Genomic DNA, 21,289 nt, shown 5'->3' on the forward strand with positions numbered 1-21,289 from the left:
GTCTTTGCACTTGAACTATAGTTGTCGAGGACAAATTAGTGTTCTCCTTGGTTGTTGGTGCTCATGGGATCAATTTGATGTTTTTGGTAAGATCTGTTGTGCTTGCAAGTGATATCCGAGACTAAACTTCTTGCGACTTCGTTTCATCAGCGTGTGGAGCTTTCGTAGAAAAGCTCCGTGCAAACTCCCTTCATCAAGGTTCTATTTCTTTCACAAATGGTTCTCATAAGATTTACCACAAGTACAGAATGATGAAATAGTCTGCAGATCCAAACCGAGAAGCAAGCAAAAACATAGATAAAATATATTATACAGTTAGAAATTGTGGTTACCTGACGAGAAAATATGATACCCCTGTGCCCTTTTGCACAAACCTTCGCAGAATGTAAGTAAAAACTTGCCAACATTTCTAGGCCTCGATAATAATCACATCATATACAACAGAACATGGACAAAAGCCATCACTCTACATTCTGACTTCATCTTTTAAGACATCATGAAAGGAGTAAGATTACAACAGGGCTTGATCGATCACAAAGAGCGGACGATGGATCCTACTGTCACAAGAGAAACTAACAGGCAAGATGATGGAATATTGGAATGAGATTTCAAGCTTGAATCCACCGAAGCTTTATCCAGGTACTCTGGGATCGTGAAGCTGTTTTAAATACTACTGGTCTGATACCATTTCTGTGCATTAGCTGATGACAGAGTTTTCTCTACGAACAACTCAAGATGATATTGGTTCATACGGATAGAAAAGCCATGGATGTTTGAGTGCCTCCAAAGCGCTTGGTCGCTTCTTTGGGTTCACTTCGAGAAGATGTGCAATAAAATCAATGAAACCTTGATCACCCATTGGCAGTCGGTGACGTAGTGATGTTTTCTTTGGAATCAAATATTCCAGCCGATTGGTTTCCTGGCAGGAAAAATGTAGTCAAGTTCACTTTTTCAAGGAATACTTCTCTTCCATGAAGGCATGGCATCAGACAGGGCACAAGCTAAGGTGGCAACATTAATATAACATAGTGACATCTAATTGAATGTACAATGATATTAAATAAAGGACACAATGGGATGAATCTTTCCAAGGCTAATATTGAATGGCAGCTGTAAAAACATCAGCAAGAATCTGTTAATTGCGGATGATCAATTGCTGAAAGCATGCATCATTATTGGTTCTATATTGCAACGATCTGGTGAGAAGATGATCTAGTCATACAAGAACTCTATGGTCCTTGAATCTTTATGGATATTCAAATTATGAGTAAACATTCACATTTTCTATTTTGATTTTTCAAGTTAGAATGCATCATTACCAGTTCATATAGAAAGTCAATGCACTAGATAAAATCACCAGACTGTAGAGCAGTTATCGGTTAAAAAAAACAGCTATCAAAGATCTCAAACCTGGTTCCTCTCATATAGCATGTGGTTCTTTGTAAAATACTTGTATGTATCATGTCCCTTCGCAAGCATCCCTTGATCAATGGGACCAATGATTCCAATGACACGTGCTAGTAATGTTGCAGAAGAGTCATTTTGGAAGAGAACCTGCGGATGTGGGGATTCAATAGTTACTAAACAAAAAGAACCTTAAGGTGGCAAAACCAAAGAGCATTACTATTATGAATTGGTAAATCAAGAAAGAAGAGACTGGTCTGTTTAATCTAGTCGTTGAAGAGTCAATGAAATATAATAGGCGGAAGCAAAATAGAGAAGATAGAAAAAGGTCTTTAACTTGTCGACATGTTTTATCTGAAGCAACTCAGTATGACAGCAGCAAATTTATGAAAAGCGTAAAAAGTAATCCTTCAAAAAGAATTACATAACATGCACAAATGTAAAGTATGACAAAGCACATCATTGCAATAAACTCGGTCCAACAATAAGTTTAATATTATTATATACGAGCTGTGCAAATTCAAGATAGATGTTTAAAGGCTAGCCTAACCTTAGGTTGTGTTTTCTTTGAGTGAGAGAATGGGAGAGAAGGGAAGAGAGGCATAGATGGAGAATGAAGGGAGAGTAAATATATCCTTTTGTGCCTGCGATTCCTTTTGTTGTGTTTCTTTAGAAAGATGGGAAAAAAGAAAGGGAAAAAAAGGCAATATATCTTCTACCTCTAACCACCATCCTCTTAAGCTTGAGATGACCAACAGAAGACCCGTGGGTCATCCGAGACGGTATGGGGTGGGAGTTGCTGCAATGAGGCCGCCGGGTCGAAACTCAGTGGCAGCAGGGGAATAAATCCCCTATCCCTGTATCCCACCCGGTCCGTCCCATACTAGCTCGGGTGCTACGATTTACCTCCCTCACGATGGCCGTGGGTCCGGTCGGTGGGGGCCCTGGGGGCGAGGGCTTCGCCTTTTGCTGCAATTGAGATGACCAACAGAAGCCCCAGGGTGGGCGCATGGCATCTCTGGCGTAATGGCTAGGGGTCGATTCTTAAGAACTGACGACCTGGGGTTTACCCCACCTCCGTGGGGCCGGCACTAGGAGGGTCGTTAATGTAGCGGATATACATTTTTTAAGATGGCCGACAGAACTGCTCTGATGCCTAACTCACTCAAACTTGATTTCTGCTACATTTTAAACTTCATTTCTGCTACATCCATCCAACAACTTGTATTCCTCTCATTGACACGTGGATGCTCCAAAGCTTGTAAGTGTTTCTATTAGTGACAGTTAGATCTCCATCCACTCATGACAAAAGCAACGGGTTTTGCAGCCACTAGGGTCTTGTAAATCTCATCAACAAGATCCCAACAATGAATATCTCATCATCAATGAGACAGGTACCATAAATCAATTCGGAACTGCCTAAAGAGGAAAGATATGTTGCACAAGGAGGTAGAAGGGCTTTGATATCATCTTCCAAAATTTTCATAAACTAAACTTGGACAAAATCAAAATGAGGCTAAGGCTACTCTTTTTACCTCCAATTTCTTATTCTAAGCTTCCCTCCAAGGAATCAACAAATTAGAGCTTCCCTACTATTTTCTTTTTCCTCTTTCTCCATCCCCAAGTAAATAAAGAAACACAACTTAAGCTAAAAAACATTAGTACCACAATAAGGAAAAGGGTTCACTGCAATCAAATCTCTTCAAGGAAAATAGGTAAAGCGATTATGAACCTGAAAATAGACAACTCAATTACAAAATTGATTGAATGAATAAAAATCTTGAAGGAAACAAATGCTATATACAATTTGGAACTTACATTTCCAGTGCAAAGTTCCGCCAAGATGCATCCAAGGGACCATATGTCTATCTTTTTATCATATGAGAGACCTAAAATAACTTCAGGTGCACGATAAGATCGTGACTGTACATACGAGCATAAATGATCTGTTTCAAAACAACTACTGCCAAGGTCGATGACCTTAACTTCACACCTACTGTAGCTCTTCACCAATATGTTCTCAGGCTTCAAATCACAATGAATAAGACCAAGTCCATGCAGAAACTGAAGTGCCTCTAGACATTGAATGGTAATGGACTGCAAGATGTCATGGAAATTATAAGTTGGAGATACATTAAAATCACAAGCATGGGCAATGGGCTTGCAGCATTTAACCTGTAGCCTTGGCATTGTGAAATAAACCTCGCCTCCAGATTCCCTATTGAACTTATGAAATTCATATAAATTTGCTTTGAGAAGTTCACAAACTATCAACAAGTGTTCCTACAGGTCAATATTATCAATCAACAATATCAAACAATATTTTAAGTTCTAGGCATAGGAATTGTCAAAGAATACCAAACTTCAATATAATCCAAAAAACAGAAATGTACAGTACACATTTTACAGGGTCAGAACTTATAAGAATTATAATGAGTTCAGAGTCCAAAATTATTGTCTGAAATTGTCCCCCTTAGGCTAATTTCCATTTTAATAACTTCCTGATTCTTATCAGAAGTTGAAGAGAAAAAATGGCATTCTGATTGATACCAGTGCTTAATTTACTAGTAATGGCATTATGTATTCTGATATTAGCAACGGGGATCAATTACGACAGGTAACGGTGTATAAATTCTGAGCTTAAGTTGATTGACTGAGAATTTTAAGTTATTGAAGGTGTTTTATCCCAGGTTGCCCTCTAAAATGAAGTATGTGCAATACATACTTTGTAACATCCTGACATGCACATTCACATAGAAAAGTTGAATGCATGTTCTCATCCTTGTGATTAGATCCATAAACAGTAGTACTTTCGAAATTTATTCTATCTTTCTTCATGTTTTTCTTCTTTTTTTTCATAGGCAAAAAAAAATTAGTGTTACAAAACTGAAATTGTTTCTTGTTGAACTACATTTAGATCTAAAAAGATATCAGATATGCATATAAAATGAATTTTCTTCTGGTTTATAACGATCAATCTTTCAACCATGAGCATGTTTATTTCTAATTTCCATTTTCTGTGTCTATATGTGTAACTAACAAATCATTTTTATTTATGAACCAATAAATCTAAGCTATCTGGAATTTCTTTTCTTGTTTCTTTCTTAAAAATCAGTGAAAATTTGTTTCTTATCTTCTTGGGAAAAAATAAATCAAGATACTTCTTCTATCTTTGGAAAAAATTAATCAAGACAAAAGATCTGCCAATCTGTTTCAGAGAAAACAAATATAAGCACTTCAAGCAATACATAATTGCAATTTTGATTTAACAATGTTGTGCTAATCCTCACAAGGCACCAGAATCCAAGATTAGAAATCAGGATGAAGATATACAACGCTGACGATCAGATTTCACCATTCATCAGAAATACCTTAGAAGAATGCCCGTGAAGGACCAAAACAAGATCTTTAGGCATAAAAGAGCATTGTGATCAACATGAATGCCCACTAACTAACAAGGCAATTCTGGACAAAAGCATCCTTCACACTTTTGCTTCTTGCCAATAATCCAATTGTCAAGTTTTGCAATTATACAAGATACACATTAAAATAGAGAAAAATAGTAGCAGATACCAATCAAAATGAAGTGATAAGTCTGTTTTTTTGGTTGTATGAGGAAGCTTATTGTCAAAATAGCATGTTTATATTGAAAGCAAATACTAGATGTTCTGAAGTCTGAAGAACCATAGCTAAACCACCAACAGTGTGAAATTTGTATGTGTTTAGGCATGATTAACAAACTGGAGGGATTAATAAACAACCAAATGTTCGTCCTTTTCATATACCTTGAAGTATTAACAATTATAAGATGAACATAGCAAAATCCAAAAATCATACTACTCCTTTGTTTCTTTCCCCAAACAAAACCTCCATTAACAATTATAAGCTCAATATAGCCAAATCCAAAATCATAGTACTCCCTTGTTTCTTTCCCCATACAAAACCTCCATGTATACTTTTATATTCCCAGAGACTCCCTACATGCCCACTTAAATCACCTGCAAATATAAGTATTTCAGTATAGGCATATCTTATATAATTCCATCTAGGCTCTTCAAAAATTCCTAATGATTTGATCATTCAATCCTTCTTGAGGTGCATAAGCACTTACAAGGTTTGATATCTCATTTCCAAAAATCAAGTTCAGCGCAATGATTCTATCTCCGTAGCTCTTAACTTTGCCAGCTTCTTCAATTTTGTTTATAACTTATCTATTATATTTGATTTTAAAATATATATCTTACCTTCTTCTCTAGCCTTTTCTTTTAATGCATTCCATTTTCTTGGAAAATTGGCAACTATTTTAGGATAGTTGATCATGAAAATCCCTTGATACTGGAATCTAGTTTAGAAATAAAATATTTTAGAATTTATTCTTTTATATCTTTTTGGTTTCTATGCATAATCAATGTACAATGTATATATACTCATTATTGTGCATAATGAAAAAAGAGAGAATTTAGTATCAGAGTTCTAGGAGTTTGTGCCTATGAAATTTTCTTTTTTCGATCTTCATGGCCAAGTTTTTGTCCACTCTTAGCTTTCATTGTCGATTTATTATTGGCCTTCATTGTCGATATCCTTTTTCTTCTCGTTGTGTCGGCCTTCATAACTAGTATTGTTTTCATATTTGTGATGTCTAAGACTGCAGTAACAAACAACCCTCCTCAATCTGATGAAGGAGCGATAAGCACCCATCTTCCTACTAGTGAATTGCAAAATATCCACAACTCTTACCGACTCAATGGACAAAACTACTTGAAATGGTCTCAGTTGGTCCGTACCTACCTAAAATGCAAAGGGAAAATTCGACATCTTTTCAGCACATGACCAAAACAAGATGATCTGGATTTTGATGCTTGGGATGAAGAGGACTCCATGATTATGTCTTGGTTATGGAGTTCAATGACATCATAAATAAATTAATGATACGTGTATGTTTCTCACCTATACAAAAGATATCTGGGACACCCTTCACCAAATATACTCAAAGGCCAAAAATGTTGTCCGTGTATATGAAGTCAAAGTAAAGAGTATCATTACGAAACAAAGCAACAAAACGATAATGACAAAATATGCAAATATGTTGCAAAATCTATAGCAAGAACTCAATCATTATCGGGTCCTTGAGAGAAAGTGCCCTAAGGATGTAGTGATCTTAAAGAAATTTATTGAGAAAGATCGGTGTATGATTTTTTTTGTTAGCCTAAATGCCGAATTTGATGAGTCTGGATTCAAATTCTTGGCAAGGAAGATGTCCCTTCACTGAATGAGGTTATTGCATAGATTCGAGCTGAGGAGAATCGGAGTGATTATTATTGTAGATAGTTTGTTAAAGGATGAAGTTGTAGGAATAGTTAGAAAAGAGGATAGAATTATAGACCTTAAGATAATAGTGGCGAAAGAAACTATGAACATAATTAGCGTATATGCACCACAAGTAGGATTTGATGAAGTTACTAAATCAAAGTTTTGGGAGGACTTAGATAAAATATTACAAAATATTTCACCAAATGAAATGATTTTAATAGGAGGTGATCTAAATGGGCATGTCGGAGTGAAAAATGAGGAATATGAGAGAGTACATGGGAGTTATGGGTTTAGAACGAGGAATGAGGAAGGAAAAACTATATTAGAATTTGCGATAACATATGACCTTATATTAGCTAATACGTTTTTTAAGAAAAGAGAACACTTAGTCACATTCAAAAGTGTGAATAATAAATCGCAAATTGACTTTCTTATGGTTAGGAAGAAGGATAGAAAGATTTGTAAAGATTGCAAAGTCATCTCTGGAGAAAGCTTAACTACCCAACATAGGGTAGTAGTGTAGGATATACGCCTCCAACATAGTATCAATAGAAAGAAAATATATATAATTCCTAGAATTAAGTGGTGGAAGTTAAAAGATGGGAAGCAAAATATATTTAAGGAGAAGGTAGAAGTACAAGCATTAGGTGAAATATACGATGACTCTAATACAACATGGGATAAGATGGTATCACAGTTGAAAATAGTAGTTAAGAGTATACTCGGTGAGTCAAAGGGACATGCACCACTAAATAAAGAATCTTAATGGTGGAATGAGAAAGTACAAGAAAAAGTAAAGGAAAAAACGAATAACTTATAAAGAATTATATATTTGTAAGAACGAGGAAAACTTAAAAAAATATACAATAGCCAAGAAAGAAGTTAAGAAAGAAGTAAGTGAAGCAAAAAAATGAAATTTTTGAACGATTATATCAAAAATTGGATACAAAAGAAGGGGAAAGAAACATTTATAGAATAGCTAAAGTGAGAGAAAGGAAAATAAGATATCTTAGCCAAATAAAATGTATTAAAGATGAATACAATAGGATATTAGTAAACAATAGAGAAATAAAAGAGCGGTGGAAGAGGTATTTTCATCAACTTTTTAATGAAGGTTTAGGTGACCAACTTAACTTAGGTAATTTAATTAGATCAAATGAGCATAGAAATTTTAATTTTCATCGTAGAATTCAAACTTCAGAAGTAAAATAAATTTTAAATGAGATGCACAATGGAAAAGTCGTTGGACCAGATGATATTCTATGGAAGTACTTTGGTAAACAAGGTATTGAATGACTTACAAAATTATTTAACATGATATTGAAAACGAAAAAAACGCCTGATCAATGGAGGATAAGTGCTCTAGTTCCCTTATATAAGAACAAGGGAGACATACAAAATTGTGCAAACTATAGGGGTATTAAACTAATGAGTCATACTATGAAACTTTGGGAAAAAATAATAGAAAAAAGATTAAGGAGACCACAGTGACAGAAAATCAATTTGGGTTCATGCCTGGAAGGTCGACAATAGAAACTATACATCTTCTTAGACAATTAATTGAAAAATATCGGGAGCAAAAACAAGATCTACACATGGTATTCATTGACTTAGAAAAAGCTTATGATAGAGTCCCAAGAGAAATTATATGGAGAATTTTAGAAAAGAGAGGTGTTAGCGTAACATATATTGAACTAATTAAGGATATGTATGAGGATGTAACGACCGGAGTAAAGACTTCAGGCAGAGTAACTGAAGTATTTCCAATAAAGATAAGGTTACATCAAGGATCAGCTCTAAGTCCCTATCTTTTTTCACTAATTATGGACGAACTCACTGCGCACATTCAAGACACAGTACCGTGGTGCATGTTGTTTGCAGATGATATTATTTTGGTAGATAAGACACGTGAAGGAGTAAATGCTAAGCTAGAATCTTGGAGGGAAACACTAGAAGGGAAAGGTTTTAAGCTTAGTAAATTAAAGACAGAATATATGGAATTTAAGTTTAGCAATATTAGAAGTAATGAAACAATTGTTATGATAGGAGAGGACGAGTTACCCGGAACTGAGAGATTTAAATATTTAAAATCATTTTTATAAAATGATGGAGGAATTGAGAGAGATGTCTTACATAGAATACAAACAGGATGGGTGAAATGGAGGGGAGCGTCGAGTGTTTTATGTGACCGTAAAATACCTCTTAAACTTAAAGGTAAGTTCTATAAAATAACAGTTAAACCTGCTATGTTATATGGAACTGAATGTTAGGCTATGACTCGAGCACATGAGCAGAAGATGGGAGTTGCAGAGATGAGGATGTTAAGGTAGATGTGTGGGCATACGAAGATGGACAGAATAAGAAATGAGAGCATTAGAGAGAAAGTCGGAGTTGCATCTATTGAGGAAAAACTCCGAGAGACGCGTTTAAGATGGTACGAACATGTACTTAGACGACCAATAAATGCTCCAGTTAAACGATGTGAAATTATGATACACATGCATATCAAACGAGGAGGAGGAAGACCAAAAAAGACTTGGTTAGCAATAATAAAACAAGATAAAATTTATTTAAATATAAATGATAATATAATAGGAGATAGAGCTCAATGGCGTAAAAGGATTCATACAGCCGACCCCACCTAGTGGGAAAAAGCTTGGCTGTTGTTGTTGTTGTTGTATTCTTTTCTATTTTTTGGTATCTATACATAATTAATGTACAATGTATATATACTCATTATTGTGCACAACGAAAAAAGTAAAGAGAGCATTTCATTCTATGTATCTTGACATGTTTCTTGCAATCATATTATGTTTGTTTTTCTTCTAACCATAACTTCTATTAATTCTAGTCACATCCTCGAAAGTATTGTTAGATTCCCAATTGCTACCTTAATTGCATGACGAGGTACCTGAATGGCAGGCCTATTACATACAAGTGACAACCTAGCCATTGTTAAATACCAAAATACTAATGATACACTATAATTAAATAACAGAATTAATCAAATTAGATTAATGGCAGATAATAAATTATTATATTCACACTAACATATATTGTGTCTAACAGTACAGAATCATGTCAAGTGAGTAGCAAATCGCATGGGACGACAAAATTAAATGAGAGGTCCTTATGCTTATTGTAAGAAGACAATCTGTAGTTAGGTTAAGTGGTTCAAGATTAGATTTAAGCAAGTGAAGGAGACTTTATATTCTCCTCATACGAATTCATTAGGATTTAATTCAGGATAAGCTGAAATCAATAAATTGGCAAAAATTTTCATAATTCTTGTGTTTTTAAAAACTATGGATAATGTAGTGACTCAATCAGATCTTAGTTTCTCCCAACAGAATCGTTGCAAAACAATCGGAAACTTTTTCATTGATCAAATGAGATTGGATTTGAAGGATGCCCCTAATTATCAGAATTATCAAAAGGGCACCCCTTTTTCAAAAAAAAATAAAAAATCAAATCAAATGGGCGCACACCATATTTCTTATATTGAAAATACTATTTTTCCAATGTTGTTGTAGCAGTTAGTCAAAAAAAATACTTTAACTCAGTTAAAAAATTTATACATAAACATTTATATATCAAAAAAAATTACTAACTTGGTCAAAATTATTTTAACTTAATCCAAATCGCTTCAACAAAGTTAAAATTATCATAATATTGTTGTAGTAGCCATTAAATGGCTGCTACACCAGTATAACCAATTAATGGTTGCTATAGTGTTGTAGCAACCATTAGTTGATTGTTACAATGTTTTAACAATATTACAATCATTTGAAGATGTTGAAGCGATTTAGATTAAATTTAATCAATCTTGATCAAGTTGGTAAATTATTTTTTATATAAAAATATTCTGTATATATTTTTCGATAATTTACTAAACTGCATAGTTAGGTTTCCGTAATACAAAAATGCGTACCCAACCAAAATACGTACCCAACTTTCATATTTACCAAAACATGTAGTTGTTTCCCATTGTAATCCTCCTTTATTAAGGGTTGATTGCCCATAACTCATAATAGACTGTCAAACTTTTTACCCATTATATGCTAAACTTTCTAATAAGCTCGTGACAAAACATCTCAAAGCTATGTCAATTTCAAAATCTCACAGCTCTTTATTTAGGTTATGAAATCCATATATGAGGCCATGGTTACACTCAGGATGATGTAAGGAGAGCAATGAATTTATTTTGAAGTGATTCTGAGTGTAATCATGCCCTCAAATCTAGATTTCACAGCCTAGATTAAGAACTATGAATTTTTGAAATCTTTACAACCTTAAAACAATTTGTTACAAGTTGATTAAAGAGCATAGGCCTATTATATTTACTCACCAACACCACCAAAAGGTTCTTAGGACTCTCCTAGTTCAAATCATGTCAAGATTTTGAAATTCTAGGCACTAGAGTTATCAATGAGTTTTGACCAAGACTAGTTGATGAACTTGGGAACCACAAAATCACTTCAAACTAGGATCATTGCACTCCTATGAGCCTCCGGAGTGTACCGATGCCTAGACTTGGATTCCATAGTCTAAATTGAGAGTTGTGGATTTTTGAAATATTCACAACCTTGAGATTATTTGGCACAAGCTCACTAAAGGGCCTAATCTTGTCATATTTACTCATCAACACCACCAAAGGATTCCTAGGACACTCCCTTGGTTTAGACCATGTCAAGATTTCAAAATTCAGGACAATCAATTTTGACCAAAAACTCAGTGATGGCATTAGGAACCTCAAAATCACTTCAAATCATGACCATTACACTCTTTGGAGCCTCCTGAGTATAACCATGCCATCAAACTTAGATTCCACAAATTAAATTGAGAAATATGGGATTTAAAAATCTTCACAATCTTAAGAAAATTTGTCACGAGCTCATCAAAAGGCCTAGGCTTGTCATATTTACTCACCAACACCACCAAAGGTTCCTAGGACTCCCTTGGTTCAAACCATGCCAAAATTTTGATCAATGAGTTTTGACCAAAAACTCACTAATGACCTTAGGAACCTTAGAATCACTTCAAACCATGACTGTTACATTCTTGAGAGCGTTCTGAGTGTAACCATGTGGGAAAAAAGGTCATTCGCTCGCCCCCAGCACCCCAGCTAACCCATCCCTAGGCCAACACGGAGAGGGTAAATCACGGATGGCTACTAGTCATTAGTACAGGTGGCAAGGCATGAGGGGTCACAACCTAGATTTAGAGATATGGGCTTTTGAAATCTTCACAACCTTTAAACAATTTGACACAAGCTCATTAAAGGGCCTAGGTCTATCATACTTTCTCACCAACACCACCAAACGATTCCTAGGACTCCTTTGGTTAGACCATGTCAAGATTTTAAAATGTTGGATATTGTAGGGTCATAAACGAGTTTTGGCTAAAACTCGTTGATGGTCTTAGGTATCTCAAAAACACTTCAAACCAAGTTCATTTCACTCTTTACATCATCTTGAGTGTAATCATGCCCTTAGACCTAGATTCCACAGCCTAGATTGAGAGATATGAATTTTTGAAATCTTCACAACCTTAAACAATTTAGCACAAGCTCATTAAAGGACTTACGTCTATCATACTTACTCACTAATAACACCAAAGAATTCCTAGGACTCCTCTAGTTTAGATCATGCCAAGATTTTAAAATTTTGGGCATTGTAGGACAAAAGCGAATTTTAGTCAAAACTCGTTGATGGCATTAGGAACTTCAAACTAAGTTCATTGCACTCCTTACATCATCTTGAGTACAACCATGCCCTCTCGGATATGGATCTCATAGCCTAAATAAAGAGCTGTGAGTTTTTGAAATTGGCACATCTTAGAGATATTTTGTCATAAGCTCATTAGAAAGTTTAGCACATAATGGTTAGAAAGTTTAGTAATCAATTGAAAAGTTATAGGCAGTTGACTACTAATAAAGGACAGGTATAATGGAAAACATCTACGTGTTTTGGTAAATATGAAAGTTGGGTATGCATCTTGAGTGTTACGGAAACCTGACTACATGTCGCATATTTTTATATTTTTTAACCAAGTTGAATTGGTTTATTTTTACACATTGTGACAGTTTTTCATAGTTACTACATGTTGTAATAGCTACATCATAGCTACTACAGTAGCGGTGAGATAAAGGGTATTTTCGTGACGAAATATGAAAGGGCGTTGTTTTGACTTTTTTTAAAAAAAAAAAATAGGAGTGCCCTTTCAATGATTTTGATAATTAGGAGCACCCTTTTGATTTTTGCCAATTTGATATTCAATTGTGTAGAAGGGTAACGCAATAGTAAAGTTGCTTCCATGTGACTTTAAGAAGTCACAAAAATAGTCTGTTGCAAAAATATAAGATAAGATTGCATACAGTAGATCCAATATGATTTGATCTTTCCCCGAGACCCGCATTGGCGGGAATTTCATACATCAACTTACTCTTTTTTTAAAATATTTGGTTTTGTTGATTAACTAGTCAACTAACTAGTACAATTTTCAGAAATGCAAAACAAGCCTGATTTTGATCAAATTTCAATCAATCATCTATTTTGACTCATAGTTTGACTAAATTTCAATAAATATTATCAATTTTCTGGTGAAATCAAACTTATTTCTATCTAATTTATTCAAGTCTAAAGATTTAGTAAAATTCTCAAGTTAATCTTCATGAAACGCTCAATTTCTCACAAAGAATTGGATCAATCTTTACTAATATTGATCCAATTAGGGCAATCACATTTGTAATGGTTGACTTTGACACATCTCACAAGACATTAATGTTTTGAAACTTGAGCAAAAATGACAACTTCTTCAACTAAATATATATATAAGAAACCAAGACAAGCAAGTTTGATTACACATAAAAGATATGAACCCTAAGGATTTTGCAGTCAAACAGACAAATCATATGCGAACTAGCAACAGAATATATCAGAATCTAGGATCATAAGTTTATTATATTGATGTTTGAGTACTACCTTTACCATCTTGTGTAACGGTACTGAGTAAGTGGTTACAACAAGGTTGTATCCTAATCGATAGTAATCAAGATATCAGCTAAAAATAAGAAGCATGAAAGAACTTAACAGGATACTAAACACGCAAATACTTAATCGAATCTCCGAGAAACTCTATGGTGAATAAATCATCTGGATGACCATCCAACAAAATGGAATGTTGTTGATGGAGATGCCAGCTTAAAAGAAGTATGAAAGAACTTAACAAGATACCAAACAAGTAAATACCTACACGAATGGGAAACTCCATGAAGAATAAATCAGCTGGATGATCATCAGACAACAAGGAATGCCACTGATGGAGCAAATTGATAGCATAAAGGCTCTAAAGATGAAGCAAATTCTAAAAATCCTTATGATGCCGAGATATGCTGTCAATTAAATACTTAATGATCTGGTCAGGCTATAACACATATATGGACCTGTCAGTTCAGACGCATGTCTAGCACGTTATTCAGGTTAAAATAACCTTGCAGAGTGGGATGGCAAATTAGAGGATGGGCTTTAAGATGAGTTAGTGCAGGAATTATTCTAGACTTGGCAGATGTGCAGGTTGACAAGTAATCTTTTGTCTTTCTCCAAAGAGATATAGAGGTGCTAGGCGCCTAATCCAAGACTTAAGTTCCAAGTTGGGATGTCTCTAAACTTCAGAAGATATGGTAAAATTTTCAAGTTGGGTTCTCATAAGTCATAAGGTTGCTATAAGAAGTGAGGTAGTTTAACATGCATGCTGGGCTTCTTCAGAGGCTTGACAGGCCATGATGCCATCTATGCTAATCAGAACATTCCAATTGCCATTTGACGAGATAATTATTCAATAAAATTGTCATCTGATATATTGTCTTTGAGATGCATTATCATCACAACTACTGAGTCTACTAACATTTCCCAGCTTTATAACAAAATGAGGCATGTCATAACCTCATTGGTGGGTTCGTCTAATGAATATTCAGTTCTCTGAAATTTCCACAAATTTCTTCAGGTAATAGTGGCATGATGACATTGTCAACTGAAAACTTCTCTTCAAACAGTTCAAGCATTCCTAGGTAAGATAACTATAGCTAGTCATTACTAAGCCATGTTTCTCTTCAAAGAATTCAAGCATTTCTTGATAAGCTAGGAACTATTTCAATCATCATTGTCAAGTCATGTTTTGAACTTTATTAATCATTTATTGTGTGTCTGTGTATCATATCATGAAACTGAATGAGAACAAATGAAACTAAAAATCAGAAATAATAATTAAAAATAAATGATCAAAATGTAAGTATAGCTCACCCTATAATAGAAATAATCATAGAGACGTAGAATATGATATTTATCAGCAGGATCATTCTTGTTCACAAATTTCAGAAGCTTTATTTCATCAAGGCTTTGATCAAAGAAATCTTTGTTATTCTTGATAATTTTAACACAGACATCCATGCCAGTGTGCAAGTCATGAGCCTGAATTGCTTTGCTAAATGCAGCAGAACCCAAGTATTCAGTAACATGATATCGTCCGGCAATGACAGAATTTAGAACCACATGAAAATTTTTGTCTTCTTCAAAGCCAGTTCTGATAAATGACATCAAGTGAAAAAAAATTCAAAGTTAGAACAGAAAAGTGAAAAGTAACAAAAACAAACCCAAATTTTAGGAAGGGTGAGAAATTCTAAAGTCGTATATTTAGTTAAGCAGTTAGTGTTTCTTTTTAAAAAAATGTAAAGGAAAACCAAAGTTCATGCAATATATTAGACTTCACACAGAATATTGCAAAAACAAAAATAATTTGATGATACCTGTTCCTCCAATGTATCTTACCTGTTTTTCCTATGGACTATTTTGAGATAGAATATTTCAAATTCATCCTCCTGAGCTTTTATTTGTTTTAGTTGCTCCTGCAATGCAGCTACTTCTTCATCTTCTACTGCTTCTCCAGGATCCTCTTCCCTTATCTCATTTGCTTCACAGCCCCTTTTTCTGATATTGCCTGTTTCATCATAACAACAGTCTGGCGTTGATGATGCACTTGAATTCCTTGATCTAGCACCAGAAGTCCTCTCATCCCTGGAGCTCCTAACAGGAGAAGAGTCGCTACTTTTTCTCCTCCAAGTAGCAAGCATATCATCTGTAACTAGACCATTTGCATAGTCATCAACTGTATCAATGATCACGTCGCTTGGCTTGCCTAAACATAATGTTTTGCCAGAATCAGCCCCCAACATACTTCCAGATTTCACAGGAGGCTGGAAGGAAAAAGCACCATCAACTCCCATTCCTGACAGGTTTATATCCTTTTCATATGCTACAATGTAATTATCCTGTTTATTTCCCCTCATCTTTTCCTTCTTTGACCTACTCAAATTTATATCAATTGTATTGCCTTGAGGACACCTTCTGGCAGTGACATCATGGTGAGGAAAGAATTCTAGGTCCCCTTCACTACTTTCCCCAACCAAGCTGTCACGAACTTCACTGCCTACATCAGCAGCATCACTATTAATGCCCACACCTATTGATCTAACTGAACCATGTTGGTCATCTTCTATATGTGAACTCTCCCGACGGCTTTGGCTAACCTCGTTAGGGAATTTGTCATTCTCTAACATCATTAGTTCATTATTTTGTGTGACAAAACCTTTCCAAACAGGTTCTGAATGCATCAAACTTAGTTCTTCAGCATCCATTAATTGCCCATCATAGTGAGCTATTAAATCATTTTCATCTGCTCCACCATATACTCCTAGCATCTTATGACCCATTGGTCCCTTCATAATAGCAACTTGTTCAACATTTTTAGTCTCAAAATATTGTTCACCCGACAAGTATGAATCTTCCTCAGCAAAAGAACGATCATCATCTTCATCCTTTCTAGGTGCCTGGTTCTGATGATTACCCATTCCTTTCTCATTGTCGCTTGGATAATCAATTTCATGTGCTAGAAACCAAGTTTCATCTTCAATTGGCTGTCTCGTATAGCCAACATCATCATCATCTTCATATTCATCAGAATCCCAATACTCATTTGGGTAGTCAATAGATTCATCACCAATAGTTGCAAAACCAGATACCAAATCAGAAGTGTCCTCAGCAATTCCTTGACTTACAGAGAGCCAACTACTTCCAATTGTTCGCCTTCCACCTGTAGTAAGATTTCAGACTTTATAAAACGGTGGTTTCCAGCATTTGGAACACCACAAAGATACACAGCAAATATTGAAGATGCAGTTTAGATTCATAGCATCAAGATGCCTTGTCCAATTCAATCCCCAAGATTATACAAAATTAAGCAAAGATATAAGGTTTCAGCAACATCATTCTCTTTAACCAATATATCAATTAACAAAAAAAAATCAGAATCTACAAAAATATTCGGAATTAGGTTCATCTTTGAGGTTCCTAATAGTTGACAAAAAGAAATGGATTGAAAAGCTTTACAAATTCCCTCTTGATAATGGAAGTTGTAGAACAACTAGCTCAAAAACATGTCATTTTAACTATTTGTAAATAAGTAGCTGTGATTAATGTAGCACAGTCACTCTAGAAAAATTAAGGTGGGCAAGAGTCTAGAGCCTACTGCATGACTAACAAGCATGAACTCAGAAGCACACTATAAAACATAACAACCAATTTTGATAATAACCTTTGGCATCAGAAAATATGAATGTGAATTCTGGGTATTTTAGGGCAGATATTTATAGTTCAGGAGGCCAATCATCCAAAGAGACAAGTAATAAGTGCACAATTGACTATACTGAATTCTACAAATGCACCACATTTTGATCAAAGAAACTATTTTCTGATAGTTCTGAACTAACAATTTTACTAAATACAGCACCAGACATCTTCTCCTTTCAGAATGCTGGTATTATTCATACTAGTGTTACCACAAGGAGAGTGAATGTTTGTCTTTGCATTCAGTTCCACATTATAATTTTCATTTTGTAATTTTAATAGCTAAAACAGCCAATATGATGAACAAAAATGATTCAGTAAAACTGTAATGTCAGAATGGTATATGAGCGGAAATTCCAAATCCAATCACATAATGATAACATACATATGGTGCCAATCTCAAATTTTGCATTAAGACACAACAAATTAAGTGTAATGTTTTTCATACCATCACCAACTCAAGAGATTGTACATCTATCTAGCAGTGGAAGTAGATCCTAATAAATGAATGAGAAAACGAATTTTGTATATTTTCTCTTGTACCCTTATTTGTTGAAGAAACATAATGACACCTAGATAGAACACTCAGCAATGACATACCTGAAGAGTTGATCTCTTGCCCGATAGGAACATCGAGGAATGATCCGATAATAAAAGTATTATCAACATTGGATAACTCTGTTGCTGATCCATGCTGATCGACCTTATCCTCCAACTTAGAATTGATTAATTTGTCTTGGGACTTAAGTTTTACAGGAGGCAGCCTAGGTAGCTCTTCGCAGTGATTTTCACCAATAACTGGTAAATCAAATCTCTCGCAACTTGTTGGCTGAGCACATTCTTGAGACTTCCCAGAGATGTATGACCTTCTCATATCATCACGCTGTTCATTTTTTGATTCTCTAACGTCATTGTTATTATCTATATGTTTTAACTCCTTTTTTTTGCTAAATGATCCGCCATAACTGGATGAGGCATTGTCCATTGGAAAGGGAAAAACTGTCTTCACAGAGCATCCCTCCTTCAGAGAGTCCCCATTTTTCAGCCACAAGTCGTTAACAAAATGGTCTTGAGAATAAGCATTTATATCCTTGCGAAGTCCAGACTGGTTGATCTCAGGCTTCATTCCAACAAAGTCATCTTTATCTCTTTTCCCAGCATAAGAACTTGTTGGCTTTTCAGCATGCTCAGGTTCAGTGCCAACCGCACGATCCCTCTTTTCTACCACAAAAGAATCACGACAGTGCTTCGGCTCTTCTGATAACAAGAGGTCAGTAAAGGTGTCGATAATGGCACCAGTGTCTTTCAAACATGAATTCGGATTACTGCTATTAGAACCAAAATTCCAAGGGTAAAGATCTACAGAGCTACTATCCCTATCCTGACCAAAACCAACACATTTCTTGCTGCTGAACCTGTTACCAGTTGCTCCTACTTCAATTTCCTTGACAATGAACTCTTTAGAAGTTCCGACGCTATTCATACTTTGCTTCCTCACACTATCAACTTCTCCAATTGTTTTTCCTGCTTCTTCTTTCTCCTCAGCGAGATGCTTTTGAAGGAATCCATTCAAGTCTGGCCGTGCATTCAGCTCCCCTCGCAGAGCAGCTTCTGCATTCGTGAACTGATTCCTTCTCAGAAACTCCAACACCACATTCACCGAGTCCACCATCTCCCAGAAGGAAGATCCCACCGCACGGATGTAAAAATAAGATACGGACAAACCTACAAATTAAAAGCAATGATTTTTTTTTTTTTGCACGAAATAAACACTTCTGTTACACAAGCAATGACATGTAAATAACCGTAACAAGAGAAACCCCTATACCTAGCTCCCAAGAACAAAACTTCATACGAGAAAATTGGCGAATCCCTCGCCAGTTCACATCGGGATCGGAGGTACGAACAAACCCTAGCGTTCATTCGAACCCTAGCGTCCGGGGGGGATCCGAGGGACAATATAAATAAAAATGAGAATATTTGAGCGGAGCTAGGGGTAGGAATGGAGAGACTCACGGATCAAGCCAACAAAGGGACCGAGGAGGAGAGGGGCGGGCCTCAGCGAGTTCCAGCGGCGGCACCCCTAGGAGGACAGGAGTTGCTGCGGAGTCGGGCGGCGGAATCCGGCGGCATCAGGAAGAGGGGCAAAGGAGGAGGGGGTAGGAGGGGCAGAGGAAGGACGGCGTTTGGGACGATTTGATTCGATTCGATCCATTGCTGCGAGGGTTTGGCACTAATCGATCAACAACAGCAGCATCATATTAAATCCCAAAATTACTAATTATATAGCTCCTAATTACTATATATATATATATATATATATATATATATATATATATATATATATATATATATATATATATATATATATATATTCCTTTTTTAACTTTAAATTAAAATTAGTTGGAATAAATAAATAAAATATTCCTTTTTTAGAAGCAATCTATGTGACGAAATTGCTAAGTAATAATTTCTCAATAGAAATATTTCAGATTGACATCTTACATTTTACCCTTTTAACATACTCCTCATAATTTTTAACAAAATAGTATTAGTGTTTATATATTTATATACCTTTAGATAGTCATACTGTTAATTTAGATAAAGAAATAATGTGGCAAAGTAATTATGTTAATTATTAGGAATGAATGATACGAATTTAGATATTCTTGAGTTATTTTTTAATTATAATTTTTAAAAAATTAGGAGTATTTTGAAAAAGAATAAATTTTAGAGGTGAATGAAATCTTTCACACACAATATACAATAATGCCCAAGAAAAATGGCAATTAACAAATAAGGTTTTAGATATAGTTTGATAATTTCCTTTCATAGCTTTCTTTAATAAACTAAATAATTATTAAGTACATTGGGTATGAATTTAATTGATCAGATAAGAATTTAAGTAAAAGCAAATTAAAGTCTACTAATATGGGAAATGGTAATTTTGTGTCAGTCTTATTAAAAATATACCAATTTAGAGTCATGATTCGAACCATTACATCAATAGTCTACATTCTCTTCATCATTGGTGAATGACACATGATTTGTTCTTCTTTGATGTGACACTTATAGTAGTTATATTAGTTTATACGAATAATAGTATTGGTCAATCTTTCTTTATTTTTTGTTTACATCATGTTACAACTCATCATTTTTCTTCTTTAATTATCATGAGCTAAACATGAAGATCAATTCAAATGAAGGAAATGATTTTCTAAGACCTCTCTCATTATCACCAATAGGAAGGCAGTTTAAACTATCTTACCATAGCCCAACTAGACATATCATATAGCTAATAATAACTTTAAAACTCTAAGCATACTTTAATTAAAATTGGGTAGGCGATGTGAATGATAATAAATCCTCCAACTTTTGTATCTTTTATGTTTCTTAGTCACTTGTTGGATAAGGAAAGAATAAATTGTGTTCATTTTATTGCCTTTGTCAACTAAGAGTAAAAATGAAAAATATCTCTCTATTTTTTAACACAATTATTTTTGTGATAATAACACGATGATATTTAGTTGTAATGTGTTTTTCATGAAATAACAAGGAATATTAAGATTACGTATTACTTTAATTAACATCATTTACTAGGGATGGCATATTGATTTATCAGTTGTTTTTGTCTTTAGTCCAAGCTACATAAAAAGGAAAACATAACAACTTTTTTATTAGAATTATTCTTCTTCAATTTTTCTAATTTTATCAAATGTCTCCAATATATATATATTTTTCAACTTTATTGAATGTCTCCAAAGAAATTATTCTCCTTTATTTTTTACCTCCATTGAAACACATACTAGTTAACTTTTCATAACACTATAAATATAAGTTAATTTTATTTATGTAATCGATTTTGAGTGAAGATTGACCAAGTCGACCAAGCTCAA

At 34.7% G+C, this 21,289-nt stretch overlaps 1 protein-coding gene across 1 annotated transcript; it reads right to left on the bottom strand.

Moving 5' to 3' along the window:
• Positions 1-386: 386 nt before the first annotated feature.
• Positions 387-19,644, bottom strand: LOC121996398. The gene is made up of 8 exons (XM_042550360.1): positions 19,410-19,644; positions 17,994-19,118; positions 15,540-16,860; positions 15,015-15,294; positions 3,580-3,687; positions 3,223-3,501; positions 1,411-1,554; positions 387-919 (listed from the first exon to the last, which is right to left on the bottom strand). The coding sequence occupies exons 2-8, from the start codon at positions 19,063-19,065 to the stop codon at positions 731-733; spliced, it is 3,393 nt and encodes a 1,130-aa protein (XP_042406294.1). The 5' UTR covers positions 19,066-19,118; positions 19,410-19,644; the 3' UTR covers positions 387-730.
• Positions 19,645-21,289: the final 1,645 nt, after the last annotated feature.

Source organism: Zingiber officinale, chromosome 6A (genome assembly GCF_018446385.1).
Source record: "Zingiber officinale cultivar Zhangliang chromosome 6A, Zo_v1.1, whole genome shotgun sequence".
Taxonomy (NCBI): Eukaryota; Viridiplantae; Streptophyta; class Magnoliopsida; order Zingiberales; family Zingiberaceae; genus Zingiber; species Zingiber officinale.